Genomic DNA, 16,307 nt, shown 5'->3' with positions numbered 1-16,307 from the left:
TCATGGGGATGGTCTAGTGCAAAGGGTGCCCACAGAAAAAAAAGAAAGGAAAAAAAAAAAAAAAACCACACAAAAGTAGAAGAAAAGGAGGTATAATTACATTTAATACTGGTACTGTTTTCAGTAACAAATTAAACCAGTGATTCTCAATCCTTCCTGCACATTAAAATTACCTGGAGAACTTTTTTAAAAATAGTGATGACCATGTCTCATGCCAGACAATCTGAATCAGAATCAGGATTCAGACATGGGTATTTTTAAAAACTCCTCAAATGATTCTGATGTGTAATCAGGGTGGAGAGGTATTGATTGAAACTTACATATTTCTTACTGTTACCTGACTCAGAAGAGTGTCCTATGAATAAAGAAACAGAGCTTCCTTCATAGGCAGGGCAAACAAGGGGGTCTCCAGTTAATAGTAACTAGGGGTTAAGTCAAGTTATTAATACACACTTTGTTTCCATCAAAATATCTACTTACGCCTCTTCACTTCCTGAAATTCTGTATTCTCAAACTCCAAGACCAAGTATACTTAAATTACTTTGTAATAAATCAGTTACACTGAAAATACATCATTCATTCATGCATACAAATATTTACTGAATGCCTACTATGCGCAAGGTGCTGTGTTAGGTGCTGCTGTAGAACTGAGTCATGGGAGAATAAATAGTGGTTGGCTGAAAGTTTGGGACTTTTTTTTTTTTAGAATTAATGGTTATAAAATTAATTACATGGACCTAAATATGGAACTAAACTGTCAAAACGAAGAAAAAAAAATACATACTAGAAGTCTGATTTTAAAATACAGGGTATAGCATATTTGTATTTTTCCTAATGTTCCATACAGTATTTCCACAAGCCTTTCAATATACATAGGCAAATTCAAAATAAAAAAATAAATCCTGTTCGAAGTAGATGTTCCCAAATTTAACTCATACTCTTTATCAAGTAAATTATATATATATAAGAATAAATACCAAAAATCTTTATGGAAAGGTAGTTCATGTCCATTTGTAGTAGTCTTAACAAGTAATCTCACATTACAATATTACAGATTTTAGTTCTTGACTATTTCATCATGGAGAAAGTTTACACAATACATAATTTATTTTGAAAACAGGTTTATATGCTGACAAATTCTAATGTAAACAAATTTGTTTTCTTTTATCTTCAAGAAGAGGGATGCAGAGAAGAAGGAAAAAATGGGCAAGATCTGTTCAAATCTTATAAATATATTAAAATCTAATATTTTTAAATGCTGATTGCTTTTTTATGAAGAGCCTTGTGAATTCCATGTGAATAAATATCTTTTCTATTTACTACTGGCAAGAACTTTTGTGGCTACTTAAAAAATAAATAATTGCTTCTCATTTTTATGATAGCATTAAATTTCAAAAAGAGGCTAGGTAATGTCAGCTTAACAACATATGAAAGTGTTAGATGTTTACTAAAAACATGTTAACCTAAGAGAGAATCATGGTGGGAAGAAATGGGGGGAAAAAATGACAATAGGACTTAATGATCAGCAAAAATTCTAATGGCAAAAAACAATGTAGGGGAGCATAGGTTCCTAGTTTCTTTTAAGTAGTAAAAGGTGAAATTAATACTCAAGGAGAATGGTCATTCGTTGTACCTTGGATGAAACATTCTGTCTAAAGTAGAGAAATAGTAAAATAGTTTACTAAGTTAAAATATAGGTTTTGTATTTTATACCCTATTAAATATGCACATAAAAATACCAGCGTTTTTATCTTGTTTCTGTTCAGACACTTAAGTAAGCAAACATGTTCTTTGGTGCCTGGGAGTTTATCAATATTTAGGGATAACAAAAGATAAGAACTCCAAGACTGACAAGCCCAGAAACAGAAGACTCAAAATACTATACCATATAAAATAAGAATCAAAGCTGGACTTATGAGAAAAGATAAAGAAGTTAAAGTTACACTGCAATAAAGTTGATACATACTCTTTCCCCCAAATCATACTCTGGCTCCCAAAATGAAAGTACTAGAGCCTATTATGTTTTTAATCTGTGTTTTGAGATTTTTCAAAAGGAAAGATATCACAGAAATATATCACTCTAAATTTTAAAATCACCAAAGTCAGTGAAAATAATGTACATTCATTAAATGTATTCATTCATAAGTAAAGAAGTCTTCAAAAGGCTGAACAGTTCAACCAAAGCCGAAAATTGTTCTTGATTTTTCACCATTCCTTTTTAAAATAAAGAGTAAGTGTAGGTATAGTATACATACAGGTTGACATTTTGATTCATTCAAAATAGTCACATCCCTTTGCTCAGTTCTGCATGTTCCAGACTCTAAAATTTAATACCATTCATAACACAGTATTTTCAGTAAAAGGAATTATAGAGCAATGAAAAATCAGAAGCGAGATGGCTTTGAGAGCCTTATAACCTCTAAATATACACACATTTATAACCTGTATTTATTTTCTAAAGAAACAAATTTTAAGTAATGCTAATTTAACCAATGGAGAAAAAACTTCTATCAAAATATACAATTTCCATTACAGACTACAAGGCTAATATTAAAAAAATAGTTATAAGCCAAAAAGTTGCTTATATGGATGACAGGCATCATCCCTTTGAAGCACAAAGCATCAAATAAGGTCTTATAAAAGATCAATCTGTGACCTTCTTCATTTATAAGTTCCTGATAAATTCATAAAGCTTGAGTCTCAGTCTTTAGATCAAGGTATATCCATACTTCTTAATCCAGATTTCCATAAATGGGGGAACCAAATAATTCAGAATCTCAAGTGAGATTTATGCTTTACCATGTACCTGAAAAAAAATATTATAATAGGTTATAATGAATATAGAAATTGTAGAATTTTTAGAACATTACATGTAAAAATAAGTTGACATTTCCTAAAACTTAAATCAACAGTGAAACAGAATGTTCTGTCTTCTAAGTAACTAGAAACTTAATAGTGTAACCTTTGGGAATATAAGTATTTCTGAAGTAACTTAGAAGAAACATTGCTCTTATTAAATTCTATAATTTAAGTGCTTCTAGCTAGAATAAATGTTTCGCTTTAATATATTATCAGTTATAATCATATTGGGTTACCTTAGTCACCTCTGACTTTGAGGAAACCTATAACATCTAGTGAAAAACTTATACCAAGAAAATTACAGATTTTTAAGAAGAACCTCAAAGAGAACAATAAATTCAGTGGTATTAAGTGTGATTATATGCTGTTCTTAAATCTGCCGATTACAAAAGTTATTAATGTAAAGGGCTTTAAGAATCCTACTTATACTAGTAATTAAAATAAATTTAAAAACTAAATTCCTTTCATGAGCTACCCAGAACTCAAATAAATCAGTCAGAGACCTTTCAGTGCTTGCAAAAAACACAGGGATCATTTAATCCAAACTCCTTGGATAGACAGAAAACTAGGTTCAGAAAGGTCACACAGTTCATTAGAGCCAGATCACAAAACCACAGCTATAAACAAGGCTATCAGCCCTTTTCCATCTATTTCTAAAGTAGATATATCAAAGATATTTGTTAATTTTCTACTGTAGAACAGCAAACTAGACAATGTTCAAAGGACACTGGGGAATATGGTTTGCAACTTTAAGAAACTTAAAATCTAACTGAGCAGACAAGAAAATTACTACAATAAAGCATAGGTAAGTATATGTTAGGATCGGAATTACCTGTCCAATGTTTCCCAGAACCGTAAGAAAACTGGTCTATCCAAATGACGTTTGTGATAGCTGAGTTCTAACACTGTTACATCCCATTTCTGAACATTTGGATCTAGACGAACTTCATCATACTTGAGGTGGAAGGCTTTAACTATATGGGAAGTGGGGGGAGTAATTTTTTTATTCCAACTATAATCAAAATTATAAAAACATTTTAGAGAATAACAAATATTTTTAAAAATAAGAATAAAAAATACATCCAACAGATATTAACCAGAAAACCTAAAAAAATCTTTCTTCCACCAACTGAAGCTATACAGTGATCTTTTAAATAACACATGCTAAGCACTACAGAATCCTCAGAAACATTCAATTCAACAAAGACAACCTACAGAATGGGAGAAAATATTTGCAAACTATGCATCCAACAAGGGATTAATATCCAGAATATACAAAGACTCAAACAACTTAACAGTAAGATAATAAGTAACCTGATTGAAAATGGGCAAAGGCGCTGAACAGGCATTTACAAAAGGAAGATATACAAATGGCCAACAGACACATGAAAAAATGCTCAACATCACTCAGCATCAGGGAAATGTAAATCAAAACCACACTGAGACATCATCTCACCCCAATTAGACTAGGTATTATCAAAAAGACAGAATAATAAATGCTGGTGAGGATGTGGAGAACGGGAACCCTCCTGCACTATTGGGGGGACTGTAAAATAGGGTAGCCATTGTGGGAAACAGTATAGAAGTTCCTCAGACAACTAGAGATAGAACAACCATATATGATCCAGGCAACCCCACTGCTGGGTAAATATACACAAAGGAATGGAAATCATAATGTCGAAGGGATACCTGCACTCCCACATTTATCACAGCTCTATTTACAACAGCTAAGAATTAGAACCAACCTAAGTGCCCATCAACAGACAACTGGATAAGGAAAATGTGGTATATACTCAATGGAATACTACTCAGCCGTAAAAAAAAGAATGAAATTCTGCCATTTGCAGCAACATGGATAAACTTAGAGAAAATTATGTTAAGTGAAATAAGCCAGGCATGGAAAGAGAAATACCACATGTCCTCACTCATAAATAGGAGCTAAAAATATTAAGAAACAAACTAACGAAGGTAGAAAGAAACAACCACCACAATAATACATTGAGCTCTTAATAAAAGAGAGAACAGAACTGTGGCGATTAGAGGTGGGACAGGGAGAGGGAGGGGTGTTAACCAGGAATTGGTTAGGGGTCACAAAGATTGACTATGTTTTGTAAACACGAATATACTAATTATCCTAATTTGATCACTACATATTGGACATAGGTATTGATATTCAAATCTGTACCCCACAAGTATGTACAATCATTATGCTTCAATTAAAAAAAAACTGTCAAAAAATTTTTTTTAATCAATGGACATCACATGGATCATTCAAACTTCAAGTGCTTGAGCAAATACTTAGTGAGGGTTTATACATGTCAGCCACTAGGGACTGAAATGAGGAATAAGGTAAGATAAAATGCATATGGTCCAGTGAAGGACAATAAGAAAAAAACTATTCACATACTGTATGTTAAGGGTAGTAGGGTATCATAGAAACACAAAAGTACCTTACCCACACCATAAATGCAGTCAGAAAAGGCTTGCACAAGCAATGATGTCTAACCTGAGACCTAAAGGTCATGTAAGAATTAAGCAAGCACAGAAAAGTGACCCAAGTCAAGAAGAGCATGCCCAAAGAGAAAATGGTTTAGTCTAGGAACTGAAGAAATTTACAGATCTGTATCATGCAAAGTAATATAGGGAAGAGATAAGACCACAGAGGTTCAGAGCAATGTTGGACTTGTAGGCCACATTAAGGAGTTTGAACTTTTATCTAAGCAACATGGAGAATCACTGCAAAGTGGTTAGCAGAGACTATTAATGATACAATTTAGCAATCTAGAGGACAGACAGGAAGTTCTTCAATTGGATAGAAGACATAGATAGTAAGAGAAAGATTCAAAAGAACTAATGAGACTTGGTCAGAAATGACAAAATGGGAAAAAGAAAAAAATTACAAAGACATATCTGACATTTAGTGAGTGCCTCCCACATATCATGTACTACTCTAGGCCCTGAGGATACAGCAGTGACCAAGATAGTCTCCGCGCTCAGGGAGCTTATATTCTAATAGTCAACAAACAGTTAAACAGATAAATATCCAATATTCAGAAAGTATAAAAGGAGCATAAGGAGTTTAGATAATAAAAGTGTATAGAAAGTTACTGGAAGGCCTCTTGTGGAGGTTACCTAGAAGTAGGTGATTGAAAAAGCAAATCTTGCAAAGATGTGGCAGAAGAGGATTTCAGGCTCAAACACCAGCTCACACAAAGGTCCTAAGATGGGAGCAAGTTTGGAATGTCCTCTGAACAAGTATAATTTTTTTGTAGGCAATACCTACATGTAGAATTTTCTCAGCTACTGTGCAAAGAAATCTAAAATTTATACCAAACGTGATATTAAGCCACTGGAAAGTTTAGAGCAAAAGGTCAAATGTGATTTTCATTTTTAAAAGATAACTCTGGGTGTTGGGTTGATGACAGACTCTAGGGCAAAACTTCCCGAACTGGTGTGTACTGTAAACAGGTTGGGGGGACGGGGGATAAAATATTGACTTACAATCTTTTTCCTCTCCCTGATAATCCAGTTAAATCATCCCACCTAGTTTGTTATCATGTTTGCAATCCATTTATCATCAATGGAGCTTGTTTTGCATGTGCACATGTAAAATGTGTAGCTTTATTTTTCTTCAGTTTTTGATTTTTTTTTCCAAGTTTTGACTTTCTTACTAGCCTATGATTATTACTATCGGTACCATCAACTGCTAACAGAAGTTTCTAAAAAGAAATCAACCAACTTTGCTAAAATTTTTTGGTAGCTACTTTATGAATTGCTTGTTACATACTGTTTGCTGGCATATTAGCTTTTGACGTTGACGACTAATCAAGGTTCAATTCTTGATGAAAATTTGAAATGAATAATTTGTGTTTAATATATAATAACATTAATGTTACTTTTAAATTATTTGCTCTTAGAAATAAAAGTCTCTTCACTGGACATAAGTTATTCATTTTGATTTTAAACAAATAATTAAACAAATTCATTAAAGGGGATACATGTTATGGGGTTCGGAAGCCCATTTTCAAAATACTTACTTTTTATATGTGTGAAAGAAATATTTTGTCAATTTTTAAAATATTTAAATTATTGAATTAAACGTAAGTCAACATTTCAATATTTTCTATTCTGCTTACTACATGTTTTGCTTTTCTAATTTGCTCGGTGATTACTTTAAATCATTCTTTAAAATACTTGTTATATTTTTAAAAATACATCTGAAGCCATAAAGGCCTACAGTCTCTTTTAATAATTTTAACAGATTTAATTTTTATTGATATTTAATTTTCTACCAGAATAAACAACTTTTTAAATCAAAGCTGGAATATTAGAGTCCAAAAAGTTATGTCAGTAATGAGAAAACATAATGAGGTTTCTCTCATCAGACAAAATACTTTATTTGCATGAAGCAATGGTGCCAAGCAAACTTACACCAACACATTACCATTTCTTATCTAGAAAAAGATTTAAAATTTGTGAGCCTCTGTAAGTAAAATCAGAAGAAACAAAGTTCTTTTATAAGCAGCAAGTTATACAGTGGCATAATGAATACAAAAGCAAAATATTTCACACAATTCGGAATTGCTCATTTTTGCAAGCTCCATAAATCCTGTTACAATTTTGGGGGGAGAACAATGAAACAAAAAGAAAAACAAAAGGTGTCCATATGAATACTATTTAGATACACTTTTGGCATGACAAATGACAAAAGAACAACACAACACAGAAGATCACTAAATAAAAAATTTTTCTCAATGGTAACTAGCATGAATTTGAAGAAATTATCATTAAAAACTTTGATCAAGCATAAAATATTTTTTTTTAAAGTTATATCCATTCAACATGATGATTTCCACTTCTTTGGGTATATACCCAGAAATGGGATTGCTGGATCACATGGAGGATCTATCTGTAGTTGTTTGAGATACCTCCATACTGTTCTCCATAGTGGTTGTACTAATTTACAGTCCCACCAGCAGTGTAGGAGTGTTCCCTTCTCTCCACACCCTCACCAGCAGTTGTTATTCTCATTCTTTTTGATTATAGCCAGTCTAACTGGGGTGAGATGATATCTCAAAGTGGTTTTAATTTGCATTTCCCTGATGACTAGCGATGTTGAGCATTTTTTCATGTACCTGTTGGCCATTTGTATGCCTTCCTTTGAAAAATGTCTATTCAGTTCTTTTGCCCATTTTTTAACTGGGTTTTTTTTTTATTGTATAATTGCTTGAGTTCCTTGTATATTATGGATATTAATTATGTCAAAGAGATACCTGCACTCCCACATTCATCGCAGCTCTGTTCACAACAGCCAAAATATGGAACCCACCTAAATGTCCATCGATAGATGGATGACTGAATAAGGAAAATGTGGTATATGCATACCATGGAATACTACTCTGCCATAAAAAAAGAATGAAATTCTCCCATTTGCAACAACATGGATGAGCTTGGAGAAACTTATGTTGAGTGAAATCAGCAAAGCACAGAGGGATAAATACCGTATGCAGTCTCTCATAAGTGGGAGCTAAGAGAGAAAGAAGGAAAGAAAGACCATAGAGGTGCGTTGGACTTGCAGAGGGAGAGAGCACACCTAGGAATACAATGTGGAGTGGGGAAAGGGGGATGGGGAGGGAGGTTGAGATAATTGAGGGGATAATTGGGTGGGGGACACGGGGTATAATCACAATTTGTGGCTATGGGCATGCTGCCAGTATGGCTCTGGCCATCACATGTTAGGCACAAGTGGTGACAGTTTGCTTTGTACCCCATGAATATTCATAACCAATAAAAATCAAAACATCAGTAAATAAATAAAGTTATATCCAGTTACAACCTCAAACATAATTTTGAAAAGATTTTATTTGACAATTTTATGCAATTCAACATATGCTATCTTCTCTAAAACTTTGCACAGTATTATAATTATGCAATATTAAGAAAATATAATAAAAGTTTTTACCAAGGTCCATATAGATGCTCCCAAATACCCTCAGTTTTTCCCATATACTATACAGATATTAACATTTTCTATGTGTATTAAAATGGAGAAAGGGTGGGAAGCCAGAAGAGTGAAAGCAGTGAGACCATCTTAAATTTCTGGCTTAGGCAAATTATTGAAAAAACTAATTGAGTACAAGAAATAGTTTGAGAATGAGGAAAAGAATAAGATGATCAATTCCATTTACAACAGGTTGAGTTTGACGTACCAATGGAACATCACAGAGGAGTTATCTGGTAGTCAGTGAGGTATGTAGGCCCAAAATATAAGGCTAGAGACATAACTTCCAGAATAAGGGGACCCAGATGGTAATCGAAAGCTATCAGATCTCCCTGAGAGGGTATTCAGAATTAAAGGAGAAGAAAAATAGGAACATAAACATACAGTTGACAGCCAGAGGAAAAGAAGTAAGGGAATCTAAGATAAAGTGTAACAAGAACTTGGAAAATAATGTTTTAAAAAGGAGCGAATAAGTCAACAGAATCAAATTCTAATAAGAGGTCAAAAGTATCCAATTCTTGGGTCACTGGTAACCTTGGTGGGAACAGTTTGGTTTTAGTTGAGAGTAAGAGCCAGACTACAGTGGATTGAGAATTCAATACAAAGTTAGTGGAGATAATTCTTTCAAAAATGTAGTTGGAAAAAGAGAAGCAGCTGACAAAAAGGAGCCAGCACAGAAAGAAGGCTAAAGGGAAAGAATAATTCATGCAGGAAAGTCATTGATTACTGTTAAAATTCTCTAAATTCTTAATGAGAGAACACAAACAATAATAAAAACATCGCTATATTCTTAATGAAATTCAAAAGCATTTACATCCTGACTATTCTAAACGTTTCTCTGTTATACTATTCAACAAGGCAAACAAGTAGATACAAGACAGCACTCACATTTTATTTTCATTAAAACTTCCATTCTCTCTCTACATTAACTCCTATTTACCAACTCGTTATGCATTATTCAAGTTTCAGAAATAACATAAAAGCCTATCATAATATCAGTAATATTAGAATTCACTTTTTAAAATGAATGAAGGTAGCAGAAAAACAAATGATAAAACTTTCAAGCTTGGGCAGCTTCTATGAAAAAATGGTGGTACCACTAACAAAAACTGGGATTGCTAAAAAGGCTGGATTGCACAGTGGTATAATCTATATTCATAATAACTAAGTTGCCATTTCTAATAAGCATATTTGTTCCATAAAAATGACATAATTAATTACTAATATTGCTATTTTAACTGAGTACTCCAATAATTGTTGAAATATCCTTTTCAGCAAATAAACAGGTTAATTTAATCTACTTTTATTACATCAATTTATACCAATATGTTTAATAAAAGATATCAGCTGCATGAAATAATTCATTCAGCAGATATTTATTGAGAGCTTCTCTATTCCAGGCACTTTTCTATGCTGAGGACACAAAGGTGAATAAAGTAGAAAAGGCCTCTTCTGTTGTGGAACTTGACTCAGGCCAGGGAAGAGTTCCAATAAATATATAAAAGTTATACGTCAAGCAATAGTAAGTGCTATCAAGCAAATAAAACAGCTTAGAAAGCAACTGGGAGGAGGTGATGGCTATTTCAAACAAGACAGTCAGAGAAGGATTCTCTGAAGAGGGAACATCTGAGCTGAGATCTGAATGAAGAGAAAAAGCCAGTCATGCTGCAATCACTCCAGATGATGGGAATGCTGGTAGAGGTCCTATGGCACTTTAAGTTACAGTTACACATTCCTGTTCAACAAAAAACCCATTTAAAACTGGTCATCAGTTTTAATTAAAATGTATGGATATGCAACAATATTAATAATTTTAAACAACCTAAAAAATAATTATTAATATGGGATAGGCAAAATTCATTTTTAGATTTAACTACACATAATGTATTAATGTACAAAAGCCTTTTGAAAACATTTCGTAGGTGCTTAAAAATTAACATTATATATGTTACTTAATGGCAATCCTTTGATGTACACCTCATATATGCAAAACCATATATGGCTCTTTCTCTTAAATAAAGTAAGAACATTTCTTTATGGGATAAGCAGTAAATATAAAGAGAATCTTACTTTTAGCAAATATGTCAACTGGTGATCCATCAGGCAAAAGCCACGGCCAACCTTTGAACTGCCATGCAGGACCCTGCACAAAAACTGCTACAACTCGGTCCCTACAAGTAGAAAATGGGGTGGGGGGAACAGAGAGAGAATATCTCAAACTTGAGCTTTAGTTACTGTAAATCCCTAAAAAAAGGGTCTCATAATTATTTATGTGATATAGTCTCCTATCAATTCTTCTCTGAGACAAATACAGTAAGTACATTACCTTAACTTTTCAATACAATGTTACTTACCATTAGAGTACATTAATGATTGCTATACTTCCTATGTATCTGTTTTTTACACCTAAATCTTTTAAATATAATTATATACACAATGATTTTATGTAACCTTTTTAGTCTTTCCCCTTCCCTTCTATTAATTCGAGTAGGACTCACTTTTCCAATGCAACAGGGAACAGTGGTTGATCTATTAATCCAAAAAGTTGGTTTTAAAAGCAAATTATTTAAAATTCAAATGCATCTTAATTATTTTACTTTAATTAAAAACATTACATTACAGTAACTCACCAACAATTTTACGAAATCCTTATTTTGGAGTTCTTCTGATTACTTGGGAAGTAACTGGAGTATTAAAACTATCTAGGCTTTTATAATTTTTCCAGCTGTTTTACAATCTTTCCAATTGTTTCACTCACCCTAAATTGTGTAAGTTGTTTTTTGTATTTGTTTTTTTTAAAGCAACATTTTTTTCAACCATTCGATCTAGTTTTCCTGGAATGAACAAATCTCTTTCTAGGCCCCCTTATTTTATTATTTCACAAACTATTCAGTTAAACTGAGAAATTATAGTAAGTGGTGCCATAAACAGTTTAAGCCTACAATCAAAGAGGTGGGAACAAAACAGTAACATTAACAATAATGGTTAACATTAATAACATTTACTAGTATGTGCCAGTGCTGCTTTAAGCACTTTATGCATTACTTATGTTAACACATTTAATCTTCAAAACAATCCAGTGAGGTGAATATTATTAATACCCTCACTTTAGAGATGAGGAAACAGAAGTGCATGGGCATACTAAAGAACAGAAAAGGAAGGGAGGAAAGGAGGAAGAGAGAAAGGAAGAAAAAGAAAAGAGGGAGGAAAGGAGGAGAATAAATTATTAATCTTGGAGATTGGGTAAACTATTATCCCTGTTTGAAGACTGATAAATCATGAGAACAACCATCACAGTATTGGTATGGAAACAGTTTTGACTTTGCAAGCCCCTGGAAGGGTCTTGAGAATGTCTAGAGGTCCAGAGACCACACTTTGATAACTACTGTGTTAGATGAAGACTCTATACATCCAAAAAAAACCCATTAAACCAGGGTTACCTTCTATTCAAAGTAAAAGTTCTACAGCAGCTATCAAAGTTTGTGAAAAACTGCAAGCCTAAAATTCTTAATCTGTTCAAAATCTGGGGCTAAAATTAAATCTTAAGTAAAAAATGTCCCCCTTTCATGGGAAACATGCCCCAAGGTCAAAACCATCTTTGGTAATGCAGTACACTATTAAATAATCCCTCAATTTTATGATGTAACTTGTACCATGTAACAGTTGAAAACCCCAGGTCCCTGCCAAACTAAAGGAAATTTGCTGAACAGAGGTCACCTAGATCCTACTGGGTCTCATAGGGTTAGCAATGGAGCAGGATAATAAACAGCTGGCCTTTGTACAACAAAGGGGGGGAGTTAGGGGTGCAGACCCCTCATGCAGTCAAAAATCCATGTATAACTTCTGATTTTCCAAAAACCTAATTATGTCCCGTGCTTTTCCCTAGGTAGCCAAGTTTCACAGGGCACCCAGAGCTCTGGATGGGGCTGGGCAGGGGGGAGGGAATTATCATGAGACAATCCATCAGGGGGATTCCATTTCTGAAGTACTTTACTAATAAATAGCCACTATTAGGTAGGATACTTCACTGTTAGGTTAGGTATATCAGGCATTCATGGCAAGTCTAACCCAAAATTTTCCAATATATTTATTGAAAAAACTCTGCCTGTTAGTGGACCCGCGCAGTTCAGATCTGCGTTGTTCAAGGGTTTGCTGTAAACGCTACTTCCCATGAATTCTTGAAAGAACAATTAAAGTAGGGAAAAAAAAAAAAAAAAAAAAACAACCCCAGAAAATATTACTCCTAAGCTGTGAGACCAGGCTGGAAATCCCAGCTAATACAAGCATACACAGCAATATTTTACAGCATAGTGATGGCACTGGTACACTGTATTATCACTTTCCGCAAATAACTGCAAACACATAATACAAGTGGTGTAAAATTCCAACTTCATTTTAAGTTTGATATCTGAAATTCTCATCTTATTCATTTTATATGAGGGCACTTTAAAAAGTTCTTGGAAAAAGAGAATTGAAAGGTAATGTGAATCTTTCTATGAACTTTTTGGCAACCCCTCATACATTACTCAAAGTATCTGTTAGGTACCAGGGGAGAATTATAATAAAGAATCCTCTATTCTTTAGCTAATTTTTAATATACCAATATTCTCAATGGCTTGACTTCCTCAGGTCAGAAAACTAACAAGTATTCCAAGGGTAAATTTTATCTAATGCACCATGTCTTGCATTCTCTATATCAGAGATACTCTAAGACACTGAATTTTTACTTCAGTTTAGATTAATAAAATAATTTAAGATAATTCATATATCTTAATTTATAGGTACTTTATATTAGAAACAGCTTAAAACTTTGTTAAAGAATAATTGAATGCAATAAAAGAGCTAAACCATAATAAACTGACTGTATTATTTTTATTAAATTATTCCTTTACAATAAAACTATTTTTTCTTACTAGAAAATCTGAATTCTCCAAATCAAAAATCTAAAATATAGGACTTTAAAATATCAGTCTATTTGTTCTGTTCTAATAGCTGATCCAGTACGGATGATCAAGTGGAAAAAAATTTTTATACTCAAAGTTTTCTAGAAGTTAGGGTGCTTCTTCTTATAAGTAAAATAAGGTTTACCTATTCAAAATATAAGGTTATTTAGGTATTACTAGAATGTTAACATTATTGCTGACCAAATTAGATCTATATAAATTCAAGTTTTCAAGGATAGTTCCTATTTAGAATCCCTGACAAAATTTGATATTTGTTCACACAAGAAAAAAAAAAAATCAACAATATACAAAAAATTAATAAATATTTTAAAAATATTGACTATCTTACCAGTCTTGAGGCATAAGTTTAAGGGGCTGGTCTACTACTCTGTAGGGTACTGTGACACTAATTGCAGTGCCCCCTGGTTGTATCTGGTCTTTTCTTCTCTGTATTAGAGTTTCGTTTTCTCGTTGACAACCTTGTTTCTTCTTTTCATCTGATGGAACAAATCTTCGAAAAAATATAAATGAGAAAAAGTCAAATGTATTTTATGGGATGAAAATGGGAAAATAAGTTACATTTTGAAATAATTTTTTAAACATTAATAGTTTCAAACTAAATGCACTTATTTTTAAATAAACTTGCCCTGCATGTACAGATCATAAAGCTTGGAGAGTATGGGTCTTTCCTCTGTATGCCAAATAGAACTCAAGCTCACTTAGGCCCTAAGTTGATGTGTTAGGGTATGTGTCTGTGTATGTGTGTGTGTAAACACACAATTTATATTCATCCAAATAGCACTTAGCATTCTCCACATTAACCCTTGATTTCTCAAATGCTATTAGGGAGAAACTTGATTAAAAATCAAAAGGTCACTCGAGGGCTGGCCGGTTAGCTCAGGTGGTTCAAGCCTGTTGTTAAAACACCCAGGTCAAAGCCTGTTGTTATAACACATATGGCTGGCCATCAAAAAAACAAAACAAACAAAATGTCACTATGAGGAAGCTATTGTAGCTAGCTATACTTCTTCACTGGGTGACTTAGCCTATTCAGAAGCTTCACAAAACACCTTTTTTCACATTTTATGCTTCAGCAAAATTACAAAAATGCCATCAAATATCAAAGTTGCTTTGAAAATTTTAAAGTAGGAAAATTAAATTGGTATACGCCAATAGTCTATTTTAATAAAATAGTTGATGATACTAGTGGTATTTACCAACTCGACTTATGTGGTTCAATTCTTAAGATTCTCAAAAATAATTTAGCAATGTAGAGAGTTGTTAGCAGCTAGTTAGAATTTCCCAGTGTTCACAAAGTGTTTTAAAAGTCTTATTTTCTAATTATAAATAATCCTAACATAGTCTGTTAGCATATTTTATTGGCTATGGTCTAGCCCCTCCAATTAAATGGGAGCAATAGAATAACTGCTTTGAGTATTATTCTGCTTCTAAAGTTTAGGAGAGATGAAAGGATAAAGATGCATGAAAGCTTCCACATGGTACAGTACCTTGAAAAATTTCAATACCAAATGCTAAATTCACTGTATAGTAATATTAATTTTGTAGTTTTGAAAATTTTTACTACACAATGATAATACTAAATTTGTTTTTGAGCAGACTGTTCTCACATCTATTTTACATCTGATGAAAAAGTTTTAAGCTTTCTGTATCATTTAAAAATTTCCCCCAGATAATCATTTGCTCCTTATGGAGTCTGGTTATTTTATTTATAGTCAGACTCACTTAGAATATGCCAAATGCAATACTAACACTCTGAATAATAAAACATATTATTTAAAAAAATTAATATACATGCATTGCTGGAAACTCAGTTCTAATATAAGGCTACAACTGACAAAAAAAATTCTTTTTTGACAAAGACATTTTAAGTAAACAGTATGTACAATACATTGTGTTATAAGCTATACAATATACACAGTTGTACAGAACACAATTCCTTGTCCCTTTGAACTTATTTTCCAGACACACAGAACAAAGGGATCTTAACTGCCAAGAGATAGATGCTTTGCTTTAATTTATTCCAATCAGTCTATACCTAGATGGGGTTAAAAAAGTTTAAATTCTTAAATATGATATTGCATCTCCCTCTTTTCTGGCTTTTGAAATTGTAATAGTGTGAAAGTATAAATATACTTATAAAAAATTACTTATGAATTTTAATAATGAATAAATTATAAAATACATACAAATGAATTGTCTATTAGAATACCCAACTAATGAAAAAGTCTATTAAATACCTAATTCTACTTCTGATGCCTGAGAAATGAGTTATATAGCATTTGCATGTTAACACATTGGTTGAGATGTTTTACTAACAGAGTCACTAAAATGGTCTTTTAATTAACCATAGTCCTAGAATTTTTACATGTTCTTGTATTTTAATTTCTATTATATTTAGATATTTCCTTAGAATAGTAGCCTTCTCTGTTAGCAGTAAAAAGCAGCTTTATTTCAAAATGCTTTTCAGCCTTGATCTTATTTGA

General features: G+C 32.7%; 1 protein-coding gene across 1 annotated transcript in view; it reads right to left on the bottom strand.

Moving 5' to 3' along the window:
* Positions 1-1,216: 1,216 nt before the first annotated feature.
* CDC73 (cell division cycle 73) overlaps positions 1,217-16,307 on the bottom strand; it is a 103,286-nt gene continuing 88,195 nt past the window's right edge. Inside the window, exons 14-17 of the mRNA XM_063105020.1 lie at positions 14,153-14,314; positions 10,931-11,031; positions 3,692-3,833; positions 1,217-2,806 (exon numbers count right to left, since the gene is read on the bottom strand). Of these exons, the coding sequence (XP_062961090.1) occupies positions 2,770-2,806; positions 3,692-3,833; positions 10,931-11,031; positions 14,153-14,314 (442 nt within the window). The 3' untranslated portion in view covers positions 1,217-2,769. The remainder of the gene's footprint in view (positions 2,807-3,691; positions 3,834-10,930; positions 11,032-14,152; positions 14,315-16,307) is intronic.

Source organism: Cynocephalus volans, chromosome 8 (assembly GCF_027409185.1).
Source record: "Cynocephalus volans isolate mCynVol1 chromosome 8, mCynVol1.pri, whole genome shotgun sequence".
NCBI lineage: Eukaryota > Metazoa > Chordata > Mammalia > Dermoptera > Cynocephalidae > Cynocephalus > Cynocephalus volans.
Note: the sequence above shows the minus strand (reverse complement) of the source record. Positions and strands in the feature narration are given on the sequence as shown.